At 37.1% G+C, this 24,414-nt stretch overlaps 1 protein-coding gene across 2 annotated transcripts in view; it reads right to left on the bottom strand.

The window, feature by feature from the left end:
- NR1D2 (nuclear receptor subfamily 1 group D member 2) overlaps window positions 1-22,372 on the bottom strand; it is a 28,302-nt gene extending 5,930 nt beyond the window's left edge. Inside the window, exons 1-6 of one of the 2 annotated variants that reach the window (XM_032237069.1) lie at window positions 22,307-22,372; window positions 21,782-22,015; window positions 13,089-13,349; window positions 9,869-9,957; window positions 9,368-9,512; window positions 1,483-2,135 (exon numbers count right to left, since the gene is read on the bottom strand). In XM_032237069.1, the coding sequence (XP_032092960.1) occupies window positions 1,483-2,135; window positions 9,368-9,512; window positions 9,869-9,957; window positions 13,089-13,349; window positions 21,782-21,797 (1,164 nt within the window). In that variant the 5' untranslated portion in view covers window positions 21,798-22,015; window positions 22,307-22,372. The other variant, XM_032237068.1, reaches the window with a different exon arrangement.
- Window positions 22,373-24,414: the final 2,042 nt, after the last annotated feature.

Genomic DNA, 24,414 nt, shown 5'->3' with positions numbered 1-24,414 from the left:
TCTAGCAACTGGCCTGCACTTATGGGTGTTTGCAGCATCCCAGTCACCAGTTTTTCTTTTTGCTGGAAATGGAAATTTCCAGTTTCCAGCAAAAAATGGATTGGCTAAAATGGATTTGCTTAACGATTATGGGGTTCACATAATAACCACTGGAGCTGGCATCAGAGAGAGAGGGAGAGAGAGAGGGAAAGAGAGCACTGCCTTCTCTTTTTAAGGCTCTGCAACCAGGGCTTCTCAAAGCCCTGATTCGAAGAACAAAGGTTTATCATTTTTCTTTTTCTTTTCCACACTCCTCTTTTGGCATGGTTGCTTTATTTCAATGGAAATGGCTTCTTCCATTGAAGCCAATGTCCTCTAAGAATTGTAAATTGTGCTTGATGGTTTTATTCCAGGAAAGTCAATCTGAAGCATCTTATAACTATCAGCCTTAGGAGCCACATTCAGAAAAGTTTTAGAAAAGTGAGTGTAGTTCTTTTATTCTTTCTGAAGCCAGCAGCAATGCCTCAATACTGTCCAGGAGCATGGGGAAGGAGGCATTTTAAGACATTAGAGCCGAGGGCTGGTTTTAGCCATTTTCTCTGTCTTCCTCTTCTTAAAGGGTCAGGCTGGATGACCTTGTGAGAAAAAGAAAATAGCAAAGGTCAGTTGATATGGGGCTGGGTTGAAGTTTTCCAGATGTTCAGAAGCAGCCACCTTCTTCTCATCCTTGGAGTCTCCCAGGCATTTAGAGCTTTCCTTGCCTTTCTCTTTGGAACTCTTGTCTCCTTCTTTAAACAATGGAAGGACAGTATCAAAGCTTCTTTAGGGGGCAGCAGACACACACACACACACACACACACACACACACACAAACATGTGAAGGAATATTTGACGTTTGGGTATGCGAATGTATCTTCTGTGTTTCTTTCCTTAAAGTTCTTCCCACTCTATATAAACTCTGGCAGATTGTTATCTTTCTTTTGAACTGGTAGTCCTTTGGATAGTAGGGTGAAATTCTTGGCTACTGCAGATAGGTAGGACCTGGTGCTGAGTGGTGCAGGCAGGAGGCTAAATAGTTAGGAGGCAAGGCAAAGTCTATGGCAACTGCTGCCACAGTAGGGAAAGACAACTGTGGGAGGGAAGCCACTGGCAGGGGTGCTTAGGTGACTGTTTTATTATAGCTGCTGAGAAAATAATGTCTGCTTCTATGGTAAAGCCAAGTGGTTTAAGGACACCAAGGAGGGGAGTGGTGCAATCAGTGGCAGATGTTGGGTGGGAAGTAGACCCAAGGTCTGATGGGAAGAGTGGAGGGGGTCGGTACTGCAGTGTACCTGTGGTCAGTCATAAAGGCAAATGATTGTGGGAGATGTTGTAACTTCAAACAGTTGCTAAGTGAATTGTCATATCTAGAGGATTAAGGGTATACTCTACTGCATTATTGTTACCAGGACTATGTGATTAATTTAAGCTTATGACAACTTAAGTATTTAATAGTTGTAATACCAGATGCATTCTGCCTCCAGTGCTGCAGGAATACGCATTCAGAGATTCAATGGAAGAAAAGCCATTTTTGAGCATTTTATTATACCCTTTTGTGGTAAAGCCATTGGTGAAGTTCTTAGAATGGAAGCAAAGATTATACCCACTTGGATGGTGCATATTGTTTTGCCCTTTATACTGTCCATTGAAATGTTTAACATTCCCATTTTGAAGCACAATGCTTATGCTACCATGATCAGCTTCACCACCAGAATTGTATTGATCCAGGTATTTAAGATTTTTTTCCCCATTTGGAGGCTGCAAAACAGTGGTACGATCTTCTGGTTGTTCCTGATTGTACATAAACGTATCTTTGTGGGCACTAGTCACCATGCCAATCACTTCTTCCTTGGCAATGTCAGAGGGCAGAGGTAAAGCAGGACATAGTGGAGGAGGAAGGGGAGAAGAAGAGGGCCTTTTGGCAGTTACTTCTTCTTGCTTTAGTTTGGAGTTCAGCTGTTCCTGAGGCACTAAGAGCAATGCTTCCTGACTATCTTTTAATGTTTCACTGGGCAAGTGATCACTGAACTGCGTATTCATCATGGTTTTCATCGCACTTTGCATTTCAATTATCATCCTCTGCTTTTCTCGTTTAGGAATTCGGCCAAATCGAACAGCTATAAGGAAGACAGAGAGAGACTTTAGTTTTACATTATATCCAATTTTAATAAGAACCCATTGCATTCTTCCTTAAGAATTCACATCATTGATTAAACACTGAATTTATTTGACAGCAAAATTGTGAATAAGGATCAAAAAACTACCCAACTGATTCTTGGACCTGAAATTCTAAAGATGCATTTTTCTCAAATGTGAGATACCACATGGAATAGAAGAGAATTCATACACAACCCAAGCAGTGTTTTCAATTGTAAAAAATGAGGTAAGTTTTTAAAGTTCTTTTTCCCTCAAAAAACAAATTGCACATTTATGCTGCTTCTGGACAGAAACGGCTGTTGAAAAGGAAGTTGACTTTTATAAGTATTCTCTCTTTCCTTTGCCTCTATTCTTTTTTGGACTTGATTGTCTTGTACTGCTTGGTACTTTATTGTACTTTATTTCCTTTTCTTAATATAACTTAGGAGTTGTCCAGAAAACTGTGTTATTAATAAAGCATTGAAATAACCTGTAAAATAAAAATAAGCATTTTTCTTCTCAACAATGCAGGCAGGAATGCAAACATTATTTTCATGATCAAGGGAAAAAGGACAGAGAGACAAAACTTGAAATATACAACTTGTAATGAAAATAACAAAAATGGGGGCTTCCTGGGGGCGTGGCCTGTTGCCGAGGAGGGCTCCACCGAGCTCCTCAGAGATCTGGTTTGTATATCTAAATAAGATCATAGATAGCACCCCTTTTTGGCTAAGAAAGGGGCAGGGAGGATAGCTCTGTAGGCTAGGGTCTATTCGTAAGCCACAGCCTTTTTCTTTTTTTGGCTGTGGAAAGAGATTAGATCCAGCCGAAGCGGAGCTTTTATCTCCAGCCATTTCTTCTCAGCTGCCTTTTTTTTTTGGCAGCCCCAGACAGGCTAGCCCCCCCCAGGACAAAACAAAGTTTTTTCAAGCTAGAATTGATACGGGAGGGTACCACCCCTGTGAGATTTATGCTTTTATTACTATCTTAAATACCAGCACCATTCGTCTTAGAGACTTCTTTGTCTAAATAGACCTCAAAATGGCGATTTCTCTCCGTGGATGATTACTGGATGTACTTAGCCGGGTTTATCTTCCTGCAGACCGCTCCTTAACAAAATAAACTCTTCTTCTTTGGAAATAGAGGGGAGAGAAGCGCTGCTTACTTGTTTATTTATTATGGCACCCAGATCAAAGAAGCGTCTTGCTACAAATGTGTCTAAAGAATTTAAAGAATTTTTTCTGGAAACACAGCCTTTGTCTCCTACGCCCTCTACTGGAGAATTTTTAACACAGGAATATCTCTTTAAAATGTTTAATGCCTTTAAGCAAGAAATTAAGGAATTTGTATTGGAACTTTATGATGATCTAAAATCTAAAGTTAATCAAATGAAGGCGAATACGTTTGCAGCCGTGTCTGCCCTGTCAGATTACTCTGCTGAAATAGAGAACAAATTGGAAAGTCTGGAGAAGGCTAATTTTAATTTGACTACCAATATTCAAATTTTACAACAAAAAATTAGAGATAACGAAGAACAGCTTATGATGATAAATTTTAATAGGAAGGCATTTGCAATAAGAGTCAGAGGATTCCATGAAAAGGAGCAAGAGAATTTGAAACAGACCTTTGCTGAAGCCTTCAGCCATGCGCTGGGAAGCCCGGGACTTAACTTTGATTGGCAGATTCGGAAAATCTATCGCCAGAACTCATTGATAGCGGAACAGCGACAGCTCCCGAGGGACATAATTATACATTTCTCTACAAAAGAATCTAGAAATGCGATTGTGCAAAAGTTTCATAATAACAGTTTCCGAGTTGACGGCCAGGACCTGATTGTTTTCAAAGATATTCCTTTTCAGATGCTGAAGGCAAGAAGGGACTACACCTTTTTAACTAAGGAGCTTAGGAGTCAACAGATTCGATACAGATGGGAGGCCCCTGCCGGTATCACGGTTACATTTGAGAATCAAAGATTTCGTCTTAACTCTGTTTCGGAGGCTCAAGATTTCTATTGTAGGATTCTGAAGGCGGGACTTCCTGACGCGCTTGGAAGAGAGGAGAGACAAGCGGAAGGAGAAGGCAAGCGGCTGGCCATGTGGCTGCAAGATGGAGGGGGTAGCCCCTCCTCCCTCGGAGAAGCAGAAAAACGGAGATCGAGAATTTAGACACTTCAAAATGCTTGCTAAAGTTGTGGACTGAATGGGGGTTTGAGACCTCCGGTAGAAAAAGCGAACTAATTTTTATCAGAAGGGAAAGCTGGGTGAAACTACTTTGAGCTAGATTTTAAATTAACGTTAGCATAAATTTGATAGTGGTAAACATCAGGCAAGCAAGGGATGAGGGTAAAATTTACGTTGTTTAAAGCTTATTAGAACAGAAAGCCGGTTGGGATTATCTTAAGATAAATGTAAAAAGAATGCGGAATGATTTATGTTGTTTAAACTTTGTTAGATGGGACTATTTTAAAATAGAAGGTTAACTGACTCTTGCTGAAAGTATTATTTGAATATGATCCATGCTATTTAACTTTTATTTGAAGGGAAAGTTGGTTGAAATCGCTCTGAGTTACATTTTAAACAAATGCTAGTATAAATTTGATAGTGGTAAATATCAGACAAGTAAGGGATGAGGGTAAAATGCATGTGGAATGAACTACGTTATTTGTGGTAAACATCAGACAAGCAAGGGATGAGGGTAAAATTTACGTTGTTTAAAGCTTATTAGAACAGAAAGCCGCTTGGGATTATCTTAAGATAAGTGTAAAAAGAATGCGGAATGATTTATGCTGTTTAAACTTTGTTAGAAGGGACTACCTTAAAATAGAAGGTTAACTGACTCTTGCTGAAAGTATTATTTGAATATGTGGAATGATCCATGCTACTTAAATCGCTCTGAGTTATATTTTAAACAAATGCTAGTATAAATTTGATAGTGGTAAATATCAGACAAGTGAGGGATGAGGGTAAAATGCATGTGGAATGAACTAAGTTATTTAAATCCTATTAGAAGAGGAAGTCGGTTGGAATTATCTTAAGATAGAAATTGATTCCTGTGTAAAGTAATATCTGATCTACGCTGCTTAACTTTACTAAGAAGGGGAAGTTTGGTTAGATTATTTTGAATTACTGTTTGAAAAGGGGGTAAAGAAAGATCATTTACGCTGTTTAAATTTTACTAGAAGGGAAAGTTTGATTACTTGTCTGTAAAGTTATATTTGAATATATGGCATGAACCACGTTGCTTAAATTTTATTGGAAGGGATCATGAGGTTTAGGAAGAGGAACGGGAGAATCTACAGAAGGTTGGGGTAAATAGCAAAGAAGTAAGAGACGAGAATAAAATATAGATAGAATGATTTATACTATTTAAGCATAGATAAAGATGGGGGGCTGAGATCAACGCAAAGAGTGGTTTCTTTTTTTTCTTTTTTTCTCTTTTCTCTTTTCTTTTCTCCTTTTTTTTTTCTCTGCTTTTTTCTTTCTTTTGATATATTACTTTTATTTTTTAATCCATATGTATACAAGATATTTTAGACAGAAGGTAGTGCTAGGTGTGGGCCCTGGGAAGTCGGGAGGATTAGGGATGGGGATTGTGGGGGGTGGGGTGGGGGGGTGTTAACATAGTCTTAATAACAAGAATGTATTTATATACGGTGGTTCTTTTTTTTTTCCTTTTTTTTTTTTTTCCTTGGTTTATTTTACTTTTATCAGATCAAACAACACTCGAATAAAGGCATACACCAAGGAGGGAGGTAGAGGGAAAGAAGAGGGAGGAGTAAGGAAGGAGTAAGGGGAATGTAAGGAGGGTGTCCGGGGAGTAAGGGGAGAAGGAAGGTTTGAGGGGAAAGGGAAGTAGGAGGGGAGTGTTAGAGGGAGAAAGGAAAGTTGGAGGGGGTAGATGGGGTGTATGGAGGATGAAAGGGTTAGGTGGGGTTGTGAATGATGAGTTGTGTTTCCTTTTTACTTGTTCGTTTTATTCCCTTTTTCTTTCTTTTCTTTTCTTATAGTAAATACCCTGTATATAAATGATTGCAAATGGAATGTGAAAATTGAATAAAATATATTTTAAAAAAATAAAATTAAAAAAAAAAAAAGGAAAGAAAATAACAAAAATTTAGTAACCAGGGCACCTCACAGTTTGGGAGTTATTGTGGCAGTGCTGGGTTTCAATTTTTTTAGAACCTCTTCTATAGATGTGGCCTGCTTTGTGGGAGTGGCTTGCCTGCCATGTGACTGGGTGGGAGTGGCTTGGTAGTCATGTGACTGGGTGGGCATGGCCAACTTGTAAAATGTGGTGAAACTCACTTAACAACACTCTTGTTTACCAACCAAAATGTTGGCTCAAAAACTCTGGCATTTGAAGCACGCAAGTCTTAAAGCTGTCAAGTTACAAGACCCTTGCACCCCTAACCTTTTAGAAAAAAACCCCAGGGGTGTTCAAACTTGACAGCTTTAAGACTTTAAGGTTTAGATAGGACTCTTAGAGGTGGGCGGGGTGATTGGTGAGCCAGCCAATCAGTGAGGAGTGGGCAGGGTAAGCGGGGTGCAGATGGGTGCGGAGGGAGCTGGAACCGGTTCTAAATGGCACAGTAGATTTGTGGAACAACTGGCAGGCACCCACCCCTGTATTGTGGTTATATCCAAAGATGGCAGACTGGCTATATTGAGATACTTTGGCTTGAGAAAAATGAAAACCAATTTGTCTGCAATGTAGATATTCAAAAAAGGCAAACATGGGCAAAGTAACATTAGAAGCACTATTAGACTAACTATAAGATTGTAAATATACTTGCCCTGTAATTATTTTTTTAGTTCCTTACTTTGCTGGTCTTGCACAAGATATTTGTGGTTTGTTTAGAGTAGTGTGTCCTTTGCAAATTCAATTAATCAAGTTACCAGGCCATGATTAATTAATAATGGTGTGAAACTTCCCATTTACTAGATCATTCCTCAAAATCAGTACTCAAACTTGGCAACTTTAAGATGTATAAAATTCAAGTCCCAAAATTGGCTAGCTAGGAATTTCTGAGAGCTGAAGTTCACATATCTTAAAGTAACCATATTTGAACAACATTGCTTGAAAAAAGAAAAAAGGCAGCTCTAGGATAGGCAAACGAATTTATGGGATCCCAGGCTGATTTTCTATATTGGAGGTGTGTGTGTGTGCATATATATATATATATATATATATATATATATATATATGTATATGTATATGTATATGTATATGTATATGTATATGTATATGTATATGTATATGTATATGTATATGTATATGTATATGTATATGTATATATATATATGTATATGTGTGCATATATATATATATATATATGTATATGTGTGCATATATATATATATATATATATATATATATATATATGATGTATATATGTATATATGTATATATGTATATATGTATATATGTATATATGTATATATGTATATATATGTATATATATGTATGCATATATATATATATATATGTATATGTGTGCATATATATATATATATATATATATATATATATATATATATATATATATATATGCATGCACACATATACATATATATATGTTATATTTGTGCTGATAAATAAATAAAGGGAGACTAGTATAGATCTATTTCAAGCTATTTAGCTCTCATCAGCTAGCCATACCCTTGCTGGGAATCGAACCTATATATATATTTTTTTTTTCCAGGAATAACATCTAATAAAGTTAGCCAAATTACTAGTCAGTTTGAATTTTCTTCCTTGAAAATTATCCTCTTAGAAAATCCTGTTTGGAAATTTGCGTTGTTTCCTGTGATTAACAAATAGCAAAGTCAAGATCCTGTGATAGTCTAAAAGAGTCGTTTATGTTTTTTCTCAATGATTAAGATCCCTTATAAGTTTTCTGATAACTTAACTAAGTAAAGACTGTAAATATTAGTAACTTTTATTTTCTCTTTTCATTAATCAATATACCATATTGAAATTTCTTAAGCCATTTTACATAGCATTGGAAGTGGCTTTATTGTACACCACACCATATTAAGGTACAATATATATAAAAAAGCTGAGTTATGTCTGGAGATGCAACACAGTCATAGATTTATGAGTTGGATACATGTTTTTTCATTATTTTAAATCATACAAATGGATTGCTACATACACTATATTGCCAAAAGTATTCACTCACCTGCCTTTATTCTCATATGAACTTACTGTAAGTGACATCCCACTCCTAATCCATAGGGTTCAATATGACCTCGGTCCACCCTTTGCAGCTATAGCAGCTTCAACTCTTCTGGGAAGGCTTGTACACAATGTTTAGGAGTGTTTATGGGAATTTTTGACCATTCTTCCAGAAGTGCATTTGTGAGGTCACACACTGATGTTGGACGAGTTTCCACGTTCTTATAATATAGCTGACAGTTGACTGTGGAAATTTTATGAGCGAGGAAATTTTACGACCGGATTTGTTGAACAGGTGGCATCCTATCACAGTTCCATGCTGGAATTCACTGAGCTCCTGAGAGCGACCCATTTTTTCACAAATGCTTGTAAAAATAGTGTGCATGCCTAGGTACTTGATTTTATACACCTGTGGCCATGGAAGTGATTGGAACACCTGATTCTGATTATTTGGATCGGTGAGCGAATACTTTTGGCAATATAGTGTATTTAACATGTAAACATATAAGGGGTCCTGACAGCCCATTCTGCCTTGTATAGTTGAAGATGTAAACATCCTCCTCACAAACATGGTTTAGAGCACTTTGTGAATAGGGCTACTTATTCCCTCCATTGTGGATACCGCTTATGTTGTGAATGTAAGCTCATATGATCCCTGCATTGTTTAACCATCATAAATCTGAATCAGTTGCCAAGCATCTGAATTTTGATCATGTGACCATATGGACATCACAATAGTTGTAAGTTACTTTTTTCAGTGTTGCTGTAACTTTGAATAGTCATTAAACAAACTGTTGTAAATAGAGGATTATCTGTATTCACAAATGCTCACTGAGATTACAAAGTCTTGTAGGAACATATTTCATGTTCTAGCATCATTTCCATACTTGTGACTTTATGGTTACAGTGCGATTAGAAGCAGAGCACAATGTTAACCTCTACTTCATTACCATTTTTATAAAACGTCCATTTGAATTAAACACAAAACGTACAATAATTCACCTTTTGAAGGTCACTGCTCAATATAGAAACATACCATCTCTTGACATTCCTACTGACAAGCATTTTTTGAATCGGCACTGCTGACACCTGTTTCTATTCATTCTCATTATAGAGCAGTTGTTATTCTTCAGGCACTTCTTATATTGAATATTTTGCTGAATGCTTCTCCTAAAGAAACCCTGAAAAAATAAGCAACTATTTTAGGATTGTTGTTTTTTGTGTGTGAAGAAGCCTCCAATTATACCATATGAATACAATCTTGGATGTTTAATCTTGAAAATAAGATTTATGAATTTTTGTTGTGATTAAAAACCATGGAACAAAACACACACAGAATATTCTTCTTAAACTTTAAAGAATATTACCCCTAGCTTTGCTGAAGGTACTTATTTTGTAGAAAATGAAAATATTTTAAATTTGGCAATTTTGCAAATAAAACATACACTATATTTCAGACAGTCAGCAACAATTATACTCATTCCTAAATTCATATCCATTCATTGCTACCTTAAGCCATTTATATTAGAAAAATTACCTTGCAGCCTTCACAGGCATGGACCCCATAGTGAAATCCTGAAGCAACATCTCCACAGACTTTACACAGCAAGACCATGCCATTAAATTCTAAAAATGCAACAGTATGAAAGCTCAGTAGTAACATGGCAAATGAAGTACGGATAGATTTATTGTTATGTAATGTAATGTAAAGGAATATAATGCTGTGCACCTGCCTTCTCAGATCATTATTATACACATTTCAAAGAACAATAAAAATATTTTAGTAAAGAAGTCAGGAAAAAATTAAGCTGTATAGTTTTTAAATTTAATGTGTCATTCTAGGAAAAAAAACACTCCTAAGAAATCTGTGCAGAGTCCCTTTGAAAAACTCCTATGCCCCATTTCATTGAAACTGCTGATGAGTTTGAACTTATTGCCAAACATGCCCTCCAAACTGCATCCAAAATTTTAAGGTGAAATGTGTCTTGCTGTTAAATCTGTTGTTTGTTTATTGGTTTTGTATGCCGCCCACTCCCGAAGGACTCCGGGCGGCTCACAATAAAACAGGGGAGGGGATAAATAAGACAATACAAACAATATTAAAATACACAACTTACACAATTTACTGTGTAAATTATTAACTAATACTCATTGAATAAAAACTTGTTTAGGACAAATAAAAACTGATGCATCTGCTCTATGTAACTGCTCTATGTTACTCCATATCATGTTATTGTGAGTACAATAATAGCATAGATTAGGGATGAAATTCAGCAGCTTCTGACAGGTTCTGTAGTGGAAATTTTGAGTAATTCAGCGAACTGGCAAACACTACCTCTGGCTGGCCCCAGAGTGGGGTGGGAATGGAGATTTTGCAATATCCTTCCTCTGGAGTGGGGACAGAATGAGGATTTTGCAGTATCCTTCCCCTGAAGTGGGGTGAGAATGGAGATTTTGCACTATCCTTCCCCTGCCATGCCCACTAAGCCATGCCACCAGAACCCATAGTAAAAAAAATTGAATTTCACCATTGGCACAGATGTATTAGATTTGAATGCCATCTGAAAATTTCTTTGTTCAGAAACAAGGCAATAGTTTATCAAATAAACACAAATGTTTCAGCAAGTGATGGATTGAAACAAAAAAAAATTTAAAGGCTATCTGATGCTGATTTATGAATTGATAAAATATCATCACTTATTAATATGTTGCAAGAGGTTCCAAGTAACAAAGGTTTAGGGAATCAACAATTCCACTTTTGATCATTGAATTTAATTATTTGGGTAATAAACCAGGTAAAGTTGTTTTCTGAGATTGAATTATTAGGAACCCTGCAAAAAGTAATAAATTAATAAGTTATTATTAAAGTTGGCAAAACTTGAATAATCAGAAAAAGAGATGTTCATTTAAATGATTTTTTTTTACAATGGGTATTCAGGTACTCTTCAGAAGGGAAAATTCAGTGCTTTCACTAATATTCCTGACACCACTAATAATGAATTGGTTATAGGATTGGCAGCTAAATAAGTTTCAAAGTTTAATAGCATTTGTATGCCGCCCAATCCCGAAGGACTCCGGGCGGCTAACAATACAATAAATCAAAAAGACTAGAAGAAAGAAAAGATAGATTTAAAAACACATCATGCACTCCATTCCAAGTGGGGCTGGACCATATTTTGGGGTCAACAGCCCCAGGCCTGCTGGAACAGCCAGGTTTTAATGGCCTTACGGAAGGCCGAGAGGGTGGGAAGGGTCCGGATCTCTGCGGGGAGATCATTCCACAGGGCCGGAGCAGCTACAGAGAAAGACCTCCCCCAAGTAGTCGCCAACCGGCATTGCCCGGTCGACGGCACCCAGAGGAGGCCCAATCTGTGTGATCTTATAGGTCGTTGGGAGGTATGTGGCAGGAGGCGGTCCCGTAGGTATCCAGGTCCTAAGCCAATAAATATTTTAAATAAATAAATAATAAAATATAACACATATTTTAACATTTCAAAAGTGGAAACAAAATAGTCATAAAAATATTGTACTGAAGTATCATTGTTGAGTTTTGTGGCATGTTCTTAGTACTTTCAGGTAGTCTTGCCTTACCAATCACAACTGGACTGGCAACAACTCAAAGTGAAAAATCAGCACTTCTGCTTATTGGAAACCGATTGTGAAGTTTGCAAATGGCAATCACATGACTGCAACAGCTATAATGGTCGTAATTGTGTGGCAGATGCAAAGTGCCTGAATGGTGATCATGAGACCACAGACAGATGTGATGGCATAAGTGTGGGGATTGGTTGCAAAGCTATTTTTCAACTCTTAATTTCAAATGGTCACCATACAAAGCAATGTGTAAATAAGAAATAAGTATCTAATAAAAGTTTTATTAGGGTGGAAGCCAGCGGAAGCAAATGTGCTATTTCAGAACAAATGTGCTGCAATCCTAAGAAGTTCCAGATTCAAAGCCAGGTGTCTCCAAGCTAAGTAGTACAGAAATTACAGTACTACTTAGCTTACAGTACAGTGTAGGAGTCACCAGTTACTGAGAGTTTAAGAATCTGCAGACAAGCAAATAAGATATTACAAAAATATAATCAGGTCTGCTAGAAAGCATACTTCTCAATTTGAATGTGTATTTTTTCAGTAGCAAATCTGAGAATTCCAAAATCTCAATTCTAAAATGCTGTGCTTTATGCATTTTAAATAGGGATGTTTCCTGACTGGGATTTCTTAGTAAACATTTCTCAATTTCTCATTTTTTCAAATTCAATTATGGACCTTGGGACAACATAGTCTGTTGGGCCCAATCTGACTATGAAACAGTAATATGCCAGTATGGCAGTTTGAGCATCAGAACTCCGGTTTAACTAGAATAATGGAAGCCAGAGATTAAGTGATGAAGATTTAATACTTCAGGCTACAAGCCATTACTGCCAAGCTTCAGATAAATGTATCTTGTACCTAAAAGTAGATAATCTAAGGATCAAATCAGATATCATAAGTTCCTCCTTTGGTTAATCTCATTTGCTATTACAATGTTACATGGGTGTGTCTAACAATTTTGTTCATCCAGACAGCACCTGGAAGCCAGGATATAGAAAGCATTTACAAAGCTTCAATTATCCAACAAGTGAATACCACTTTAATCGTATCAGCTAACCATGGGAAGAAAAAAGGAAATTCTGAGAATTATAGAAAAAAATGAAAGGCACCAAGAAACATGATGTCAAAAATGAGTGTTTTGTAAAAAGACTAATAGCACTTACTTGCAAATCCATTATGACTTTTTGCTGCTGAGGCACCACTCAATTGATTTCCCTTAGTGTGATTCTCAAACTGTTCACTGTTTGGTCTTCCATCAATGTGCTCTTTACTCTTGCTACTGCAGCTTCCTTCAGAGGAGGAACTGTTTGGTGATGGTGGCACAGGGGAAGAAGAGGACTGAAAACTGTTGTCTGAGCCTTCACTGTGACAGGAAGCCGGGCTAGATGCAGAGCTTGAAGAGCTTATATAAGCAATTACACTTCCTGGAAAAGAAGTATAACCATTATCTCTAGTCAGAGGTCAGCATCCCCTCTTCTTATAACATTATTCGAAATTCCTTTTGATTTTCAGAAAACAGTATCTACTTCATCATCTGAAGCCCAAGATTCAAATTTAATTATATTGCCCTAACCAAGAGAATGTGCTCAGAGAAAAACAAATGGCGTTTAAGTTGCTTTTGTTTTTAAAGACACAAGAATACAGTCAGCGGTGAATCCAAAATATTGCAAATTTGATTTTCATATCTATTAGATAGCAAGCATAGTAAGATATTAAGACACAAAGTCAATAAACTTTATAAATTTACAGAATAGCTTTCAGCAGCAATGAACATTAAAAAAAATAGCCTAGAGAATCATTTTGCAAGTTTTCCAAGTTATACAATGACTGGAAGGATAACTCCTAGAATGTATTAAAAAAAATTATACATGTTAAATGATACAAATTTACAACAGTCCAAATATTGCACCTGGCCTTGGTAGAAATAAGAAATTACTTTGGAAGGAGGTGAAAAAGGCCAAAGGATCCTTCCGTGAATGAAATTAAAAACAAAAGTAATTAAAGTGATGTGAGATTAAATTGAATTAAGGAATGCTAAAAGAAATATTTTAGATATTTATATGGGAAAGACAGTGACATGTATAAGAGTGATATTGAAACAAATGCTGTTGTGTTCAAGACAAACATGAAATGCAAGTCACCAATGCAATTGTTTAACATGGGCGTTAGAATTGCATTATAAATGATTGATCAGATGTATGATATTACCATTTCCCTATTTTAAAAAAAGGATTTAGTAGGGTGTCCAAAAACTATAGGATAATTACTTTAAGTATGCTCCGGAAATGAGCCAAATTATCACAGTTCATAATGAGAAGAATTTGGAAAGTGCAATTTAAGAATTTACATTAATAGTGTTTTGCAGGAAAAATACAGATTAACATTCTCTCTTAGATGTGACCCAATATTAAATGACTTTCAATGATTTGATTTGTGTGCTCTCTAATAGTCAGCATAAAATAGGAAAATAAGGAAGACATGCATTCAAGTCCATAAACACAATTGTAGGTAGTTTTTTTTAAAGCACTCCATAATGCCATAATCATCACATAGTGACTATCATTAAACTACAATTTATCATGCAGATTGGATCCAATTGAGTTTTCATTTAACAGATTAACTTGTCTTGATGTCTCTGGTGATCTATGATGTTTTTATACTCTTTATGAAATTACTTAGCTCAGACTTTAATAGCACCAAACGATGGCATTAATATGAAAAGCATTAGGAAGGGAAAAATGGGTTACTTTTATTGCATTACAAATAAAATAGAGAAATGGAGTTGCATAATGGAATAGTGCAATGTGTCAGGTAGTGTCATCTTAAAACAATAAGAACCCAAAATTCCCCTGCCCCCTGCAGAACATTAAATATAGTTTAACTAGAAGTAAGAATCAAGAATTAAATATAAGTGATACTATAAATGTTTTTGCACTTTTAGTCTTACAACACGGTTATTTATGTATAAAAGTAAAATAAAAAATAATAATAATTCCAGAGCACTTTTAAAGGTTTAGTAAGACAGAACCATGAATAAGACCCCAGCCTCAATAAGTCTCCCACTGATACTCTATTTCAAATACCCTTCACAAAAGATCCTCAGAGGGAGAATCATTTCAAATAATAACATTAATAAGAACCATACACAAAGAATATTTCTAAATTTGCAGAACATTGTCTTAACCTTTGTGCTTACCAGATGTGTGCTGATTTCATACATCATCAGACTACAATAAAAATTACATCTGAATAACAGGTTTTGAGAATGGAATTACAAAACCAGGGAATGATAATATGGTACATTGGTGAGGCATCTATTATTAGTGTTTTGTGCCAAGCAATATACATTTTTAAAGAGGAATATTATTTCCATTCCATTGAAAAAAAGAAAAAAAATCAAGGATACGCTATCAAATAGTAAACATGCACTCTATTTTACAAAAACAAGTTTTTAATTTAACCTGAAACAGAATTCTGATACCAATGCACTTAACATTTTATGCTGTTTTTATATACAAAATAAAGTTGCATATACCATTATGTATTTCCAGAATTTTCTACCAATTTTCTAGTAGCTTATGTGGACGTGCAAATCTATGTACATGGTTTATCATATAAAATGAGAAATAAAACAAATGTATCAGATCTTTTTAGAAAAATGGCTTTAATTTTGAGTAAATTGTATTGCCATTTTAATTCTATTTACCTGACTCTTATTTATTCTCAATCTAGTATTCTTTTAAAAAAATCTGTCAGATTTCTTTAACACAATTCTCATCTAATCATATTTCAGAATTTCAATAATATGCCAACTTTGGACATGTAAAACCATGTTCACTTAGCATAATTAATCATATGTAAGTACTACTTAAAGTACCCTTAAAAATTGGACTAGAAGATAAGAATATAGAGGAATATAATTATTATGATTTAGAGCCTACTTACTGATGGCTATAAGCCATCTCTTCACAGAAAATCATTGTAATGTACTCCAATGTCAACTTGTTAAAACCTATAAATAACTTGGAATCTCAAGAGGCTCAGCAATCTTTGCTTAATACATAAGTAAATAAAAAAGAGCATTGAGGAAAAGTAGTAAACATTTTCATAGTAAATGCACATCAACTGTGAAAGAACTGCTATTTGATATTCATAAGCAATAATGCTGACATCAAATTATCGTAATTAGATAGTGAGGAAAAATGGCAACTAGAAATAACCTTGCTTATTCACCTATGAAATACAATGGATAGAAAAAAGTCCAAGATCATTTACGTATTTACAAATTCTTCAGTTTAATGATAATGGTTTAATAGTTCTGTTTGTAGCAACATGACAAATTTCACTTTAGAAAATATTATAGAAGAAGAAACACAAATAAAATGGCCAGAATAATCCATCCTCTGCTATTCTATTCTTTTCTATTGTAAAGTATTAGTTTATATGGATGGCACATAAAAATAAATACACACATATTTTGTAGATAACATAAAGTAAAAGGTAAAGATGAAGTTATGTCTTACTTTAGGGCTAAGTGATCTTCTCTGTTTCTTAGCCAAGGGAGCGAGCATTATCTAAAGATATCTCTATGGTTATGTGGCCAGCATGATTATGTATCAAAGCACATGGAAAGCTGATACCTTCCCACCAAAATGGTACCTATTTATCTTCTTGCATTTGCATGCTTTTGAATTGTTAGATGAGAAGGAATGGGGCAAGTATTGGGAGCTCATGCCATTGCACAGTACTCTGGTCTGGAACCCAGGCTATCAGCTTTCCAGATGACAAGCTCAGTGTCTTTAACCACTGAGTCTTTGCACCCCATATGGTGCAATTCTTTTTAAACTATTATCACAGTGATGTTCAGAAAACTGAAGTGATTAAATAGCCTTACAAGGAGAAACATAATTAATTCAAGAAAAAAGCAAGACAAAGTGTTTTCAAATTAGATTCCCCCCCCCACCCCGACCTTGAGCAAAATAGTTAAAGGACTCCTTGTAGGACATCTGTTTTAGTGGTGTTAATGATTTTCCTCCAGATGTGTGTTTTCCATATAGTAGTCCTCAACTTGCATTCATTTGGTGATCATTTGAAGTTATAATGGCACTGAAAAAAGTGACTTAGAATCGGTCATATTTTTGACCATTTGCAGCACAATCCCAATTAGGTGATCAAATTTTGGGTGCTTCGCAACAGCTATTTATGATGGTGGCAGCATCTATTGGAATGATTGCCACTTGCAACCATTGCCAACCAGCTTCTGATAAGCAAAGTCAATACTTTGGAAGTTGGATTTTCTTAATAACCACATGATTCATTTAACAACTGCAGTGATTTGCTTAATAAACATAGCAAATAAAGGTAATAAAATCAGAAGCAGCTCACTTGCTTTGTTTAGCAATGGAAATTCTGGTCTCAATTCTGGTCATAAGTTGAGCATTATCTGTAGTCTGTATTGTTATGTTCTAAATTGTTTCATGTTATGCACAGGTACAGTACCTTCTTCAATAGTAGTAAATGTGAGAGGGATCTTGGAGTCCTAGTGGACAACCATTTAAATATGAGCCAGCAGTGTGCAGCAGCGGCCAAAAAAGTCAACAGAGTTCTAGGCTACATAAACAGAGGGATGGAATCAAGATCATGTGAAGTGTTAATATCACTTTATAATGCCTTGGTTATTCCACACTTGGAATACTGCATTCAGTTTTGGTCGCCACGATGTAGAAAAGATGTGGAGACTCTAGAACGAGTGCAGAGAAGAGCAACAAAGATGATTAGGGAACTGGAGACTAAAACATATGAAGAACGGTTGCAGGAAATGGATATGTCTAGTTTAATGGGGGGGGGGGGGAAAGGACTAGCAGAGACATGATAGCAGTGTTCCAATATCTCAAGGGTTGCCACAAAGAAGAGGGAGTCAAACTATTCTCCAAGGCACCTCAGGGTAGAACAAGAAGCAATGGGTGGAAACTAATCAAGGAGAGAAGCAACTTAGAACTGAGGAGAAATTTTCTGACAGTTAGAACAATTAATTAGTGGAACAGCTTGCCTCCAGAAGTTGTGAATGCCCCTACACTGTAAGTCTTTAAGAAGGTGTTGGATAGACATTTGTCTGAAATGGTATAGAGTTTCCTGCCTAGGCAGGGGTTTGGACTAAAAGACCTCCAAGGTCTCTTCCAATTCTGCTATTGTATTGTATTGTATATGTTACTCAGACTTAATGCATAAATAACAAGATGGTTAGTCAAATTCATAAAGAAAAATCCTGCCAACTAATAAATAAAGAAGCTATATTCTGGATTATTCTATGGGTTATAAGTTGCCTTTAAGTCTACTAGAATGAGAGTGAGCTTCTCAGCACTATATTCCTTCCTAACCAAAAAGAATTTACCTTACAAGAAGCAAAACAAGACACCATCTGATCCACCAATCTTTTTACATTCTTTTTCTTATACCTTTGTATTTCATTTTTGTAACTACATATTAAACAGATCCAAAAGAAACAATTGCTACTGACATTCTATTTACCTTTTATATGATTAAAAAACCTTTTTTTACTCATCTAAATATCACCTTTCAGTTCAACTTTATTTTATTTCTCCAAGATATACTGTATATCCTTATATAATTTTTTTTCTATTAAAATTCCATTATGTTTGCAATTTTATCAACTTGTACAATAGGCACTTGGGACAAGACATTTGGGGCAATTACATACAGCCACTACTCACCTGTACTTTCTACAGTTACTGAATTGGGAGGGAGAGAACCATTCCCTCCACTATCCAGTCTTTCATAAATAAATAAAAAAAGCATTCCAATTCTCTGTCTTAAGCAAACTGCCTAATTCAGTTATGCAATCCTCTGGAGTTTATACATGTTATACCACCTGACTTTATCTATTGCGTAAGCTCAGTCATCAGAGAAAATTGTTCTGCAACCTTCCTCCAACCTGTTACATTACTGTTATGCTACAGTTCATAGTCCATGTGAGAGTGCAGTCTCTGTGATGACTGGATTTCTATCACATGGGCAGACACACATAAGAAAAAAGTGCAAATAACTGAAAATGCTTTCTGTCCTAGAAGGAGATATAAGCAAAATTGTGATATTCCAAAACTACTGAAAATGCTTTCAAGTAAGTCTAATTCTCAAGCGGATGACTGTAAATACAAAAAATTGGTAAACACATTTACATGAGAGTAAATGTGAGTAGAAACCATGAACACAGCCTGAGTAAGTTTCAAGACAGTATCTTTAGCATCAACTGCACTTCAATAAAATGTAACTGTACATGTCTGCTCAAACAGATCTATAGTAAGAGTAAACTCAATGACATATTGCTTCCTTTTGGTCTTCCGAGGGTTATGCAGACCTGCTTCTTTCCTAAGCATTAGACTAAAGAAGGGGTTGAGCTAGGAGGATGTTTGATCTGGCAACTAGGGGGAGAGGGTACTTTTGTTTTTAACCATGTTTTATAGATTGTTGTGAAATTTCTGGAATCATTATGACATAGGAGGCCCATACATGTACTGTAAATTAGTGAATGAATGACTGAATGAATGAAGGTAAGTTGGGAAATAACTGCATTAGTTTTTTCAGGAAAATTCAGCGACATATCAAGCTTCCCATATGTTCTTTCTCCTTTAAATTTCTGATAACTCTTCTTGTTTTTCAAATAAAAATAGTTCACTTCATCTCCCATCTTTTTTTTCCAGAACTAGGAAAATATTTAGCCGTTTTTAATCTACATTTGTTTTCTCTGAAAACAGGCCACTGAACTTAACATAACAATCTTTTAATATATAAGGTTCTCTCACAGAGAAGGAGCGGAGGAATCAATCTATTATCCATAGGACCTAAGGGCAAGGCAAGGAATGGAAAATCAACAAAGAGAGAACAACCTAGAAATAAGCAAAAATTTCCTGAAAGAACAATTAATCAATGGAACAGCCTGCCTCCAGAAGTTGTGGGTGCTCCACTACTAGAAGTTTTAAGAAGAGACTGGCCAGCCATTTATCTGGAATGATATATGGTCTCCTGCTTAAGTGGGGGGGGGGGCGGTTTGGATAAGAAAACTTCCAAGGTATCTTCTAATTCTGCTATTCTGTAACTTTATGATTATATATAGAATTGCTACAACTTTATATATCACTATATATAAAGTTGTAGCAATTTAATATACAATCCAAAAGTTATAGAATCAGATGTTACAGAAACTTCTTGGTTTAAACTTCCTTCACTGTAGTCTACAAATTACAGGAGTTGTAGACCAATACAACTTATCTAATTAATTATATAGTAATAGCACTTCACAGTGCTTTACAGCCCTTTCTAAGTGGTTTATAGAATCAGCATATTGCTCCCAACAATCTGGGTCCTCATTTTACTGACCTTGGAAGGATGGAAGGATGAGTCAACCTTGAGTTTGATGAGATTCGATCTTTACTAACTGCAGGTAGCTGGCATCCAGCAGAAGTAGCCCGCAATACTGCATTCTAACCACTGTGCCAGCTCTTATTGCTAAATTCTACATATAAATAAGTATATAGGATAACACAGGCTCATTTAGAAGAAAGAAAACAGAAAAGAATGGAAAAATACACCACTGGACTCCTTGGTGCTTCCTGAGCTTGTTTGTTTGCTCGCAGACCTTTCATTACCACACTAGGTAACATCATCAGCGCTTATCTTATATTTCCCTCTGATCCTATCCTTGCTTATGGTTTTCTAAATTCAACTGATCACGACACTGATGAAATTTACTTAGCGAATGTACAGTTAACCAAGCTAAAACTACCTATCTTCTATCACTTCGAGACCAAAAGTGATTAAACTCTGTCCAGCAGTTGAGGATGTCCGGTCAAGCATTCCGCTGCAGGATGCCTCCCAATTCCAAGCGGAAAGGGTCGCCTCCGGATCCTTTGTCTGCAGGGCAACTCCTTCTATTCACCAAGTACAAATCACCAATTTGCGGCGGAGTGAGAAGAGACAACGGGCGTGGCTGAATGAATAGTCTCCACTGCCTCCGCCCCCACGTGTCCCTTGTCCGCCGCGCCTGAATGTAGGTCACCAAAACAACGGACTCCAGCTGCTTACACGTGTCGGTCCACACGGTCGCCCAGCAAGACCGCCCAGCGCAATTATGCAATCTGGGCATCTCAGCAAGCCAGAGCCAATGAGGGCGCGCCTGGCACAGAACGTAAACAAAATGGCACACATGGCTCAGCTGGCCAGTCCATGTGAGGCGATGGAAAGGAAGCAATCAGTAGGAAATAGGGGCTGCAACTATGGGGAAGAAGGAGCGGCAGCAAGCCCAAACCTGTCCGCAAGAGCAAATGTCCAAGAATGATCTCTCTAAAATATAGTAGCCTTGCGATCCCAAGGAAAGAGTTGGATTCGGATCAAGGTCCAAGAAAGGGGTTTTTTTTTCCCGCCAACCCCTTTCCCATTCCGCATTACTTGTTTTTTCATGTATGGACTGATAGCCAAACTAGACACCACTAATATGTAACCTCTCATTCCTGCGCCGGGATCTGCCCTTTCAGTCAGCACAAATCTCACCAGCCGGTTTCGAATCGTCCCTGCTTCAGAGGTGTAGAAGCCACAGGGCTTACTCTGTGTCGCTTTGCTTTTGGAACAGAAACGCGAGAATAAACTAATAAGGCGACTTTCGAACCATTTAGAACCAAGACATTGGCCGAAACGACCATCCTTAATAAAAGCAGCTGCTTAAATACAAAATACAAAACTCCATCTGCCCAAATTCTCTTGCTGTAATTATCCCCTGGGGCAAACCCTGTGCCTTCCCGCACTTACGGTTACGGAGTTCCGTCCCAATAAAGAATCCACTTACCGACACTCAATTCCATGCCTGCCTTTCTTCTCTAACAAGAACCTGTTGCCGAGGGCCGTGATTTTTAAGGAAAAGGAAGCGGGACGGACTGCGGCTGGCCCTTGAGGAAGCCTCCTGAGCCACCGGCTTAAGAAGTCCACCCCGGTGCGTCTCTGGTGTCAGCTTCGAATGGGCTGCCGGAGCGCGCGGTGCAGGAGGGTGCCTCTTTCTGGGTCTCTTTTCTATGCCTCCGACCTGCGTGCGGAGGCAAAAAGAACCACTGTAGCAACTGTGCTCATGGGAGGTGCACCCTCCTGCCCTGTGCGTGGAGCTGCCTCGTGCGCTGTTAGGCAGGAGGAGACGAAAGAGTGGCCGCAGAAGCCGCCGCCGAGCCTTCCTGAGGAAGATTCTTGCTGAGTTGACTCCCTGTCAGGGCTGCTGCGGCTCCCCCCCTCCTCTCCTTGACACCAGGGCAAGAAGAGTCAGCGGTGGTACGGCGCTGACCCATGTGCTTCTGCACTGCCATCCTTCCGTCCCTTCCCCTACCTGCGCTTCATTCGCTCTGCGTTGTCGCTTGGGCGTCTTTCACCTAGTGACACAGTTCCTTTTTTCTCGGGAAGCCGAGGGGAGGTTAGAAAGAACAAGCCGTTCTCACGTGTAACCCCGCGTGGTGAGGCGGAACTGTGGATGTTGAACAGCATCAAAAGAACAGAGAAGCAGGCTTGGCGGTTTCTTTCTTCCTTCCAACCGCCCTGCGCCAGAAGATGGCTGACTTAGACATTTCCTTGAATTTTGGACTTCTTTCCTGGGTCAGAAAGAAAACTCCAGTGCTTCCAGCCTCTTGAGTAACTGTACTGTAGTATTATGGCAAATATCCATGGAGATTCTCTCAATCGTGATTGTCCCAAAGGTGCTTTTCCAAAAGGCAACTGAGCTTTCTTGACACTCTCCCTTGAAAACCTTTCGCTTCTCCTTCAAGAAGCTTCTTCAGTTCTCTTATTCAAAACTGAAAGAAACAAAGAAAGTCCACTTGCCTTTTGGAAAAGCAATTTTGGGACTAGCCTTATAGTAATTATCACCTGGTTTGGCACAGAGCTTTCTGTCCTTAACTACTTTATCTGACCACAGTTATCTTTCTCATAAAGTTTTCACCCATGAGTAAATAGCAAAAGGCAGGAATAACCACCTGTCTTAACTTCTATCCTTAGGATAAATATGATATACTATTTGTTATAAAACCCAATACAAGTGTTATCATACAGGCTTTCATGGATATGGTCTGGATCCACATAAGTTAGATGAGGTTAGAAAAAAATATCTGCAGAAGTATTTAGTGTCTCCCAAAGCTTTATATGGTTAAGTCACATTTAGATGAAAAAAGTTCCTTGTTATAAATAATAGGTAACATACAGCATTAAGCTTAAAACAGAAACCTTTATTGTATAACAAATAGTCTGAAATATTTTGCCATTGTTTATTAATGCTACATTAGCTTTGCATATAAAATTCACTTTTTTTAACATTTAATTTTAGGAATGATACCTAATATCATACAAACTTTTTATCTTTCAAGGTTTAAAGTTTCTGTTAAAAATCTCTGCTATAAACAACACTATACCTAAATAATATAAAATATAACTTTCATTTTATAATAATATAATAAAACAATTTAAGAAAGGAACATCATTTTGGGGGATATTTTCTGATCACCACCAACTCTTATTAAACAATATAATATATAATAATATGATCCTTCTTGATAACTGGATGAGCATCATGTTAAATATAATAAAAGTATTAAACTTTCATTATGCCATTCCTATTCGTATCTAATGCTATTCTTAGTGTTAGTAATGTTGGAAATGGTAGTAATAGACAATTGTGCACCGAAAAAGGTGCTTTTGAGCCAATACCTTTACTAATAAATGATCTTGGGTTAGGGTAGGGGTGTCAAACTCAATTTCATTAAAGGCCGCATCAGGTCTATGGTTGACCTTGTGGGGGGGACTGGATGTGGGTGACTGGATCTGCGTGGCCAGCTTGACGCCTCTCCCCAAACTGTTAGCATGTTTCCTCTTCGCACTGGGTAGACAAGCCAAAGCCACACTGGCCCCATGTTTCCTTTCAATTGCATCAATTGTCAAACAAATGGCAACTATTGTTTAAATGTAATGTACATTTAAGATTTAGAACACTCCCTGCCTAACTTCTTTTGTATAGTGAGCTGTCTGAAATTAATGGGGAAAAAGATCTTGAGATCATAGTGGAGAGCATAGTGAAGATATTAACATAGTATATTCCAAGGTAATTCCCATGTTAAGAGATCATTAAGAAAGGGATTATAAATAAAACTGCAAAGATTGAAAAATGTCCTTTTTCAAATCTAAGGATGTTGACATCTGAAATTCTTGTACAGTTATGTACAAGAATTTCATACCTCTATTGGGTATGAAAAAGGGTATAGTACAATAGAACTAGAAAAAGTGTATACAAGGCCAAGTGCCTTGAAACGCTTTATACCGTAAGGACTAGTGTAGGCAAAATAGGGAAAAGACAACTAAAATGGAACACAGTTAAGGTAAATAAAGTCACACTGGGAATGGAAAAAGTGGACAGGGAGAAGCTGTCCTCTCAGAATACTGGTCATCAGGTCA

This window comes from Thamnophis elegans, chromosome Z (assembly GCF_009769535.1).
Source record: "Thamnophis elegans isolate rThaEle1 chromosome Z, rThaEle1.pri, whole genome shotgun sequence".
Lineage (NCBI taxonomy): Eukaryota > Metazoa > Chordata > Lepidosauria > Squamata > Colubridae > Thamnophis > Thamnophis elegans.
This window is presented reverse-complemented; position numbering and strand designations above follow the sequence as displayed.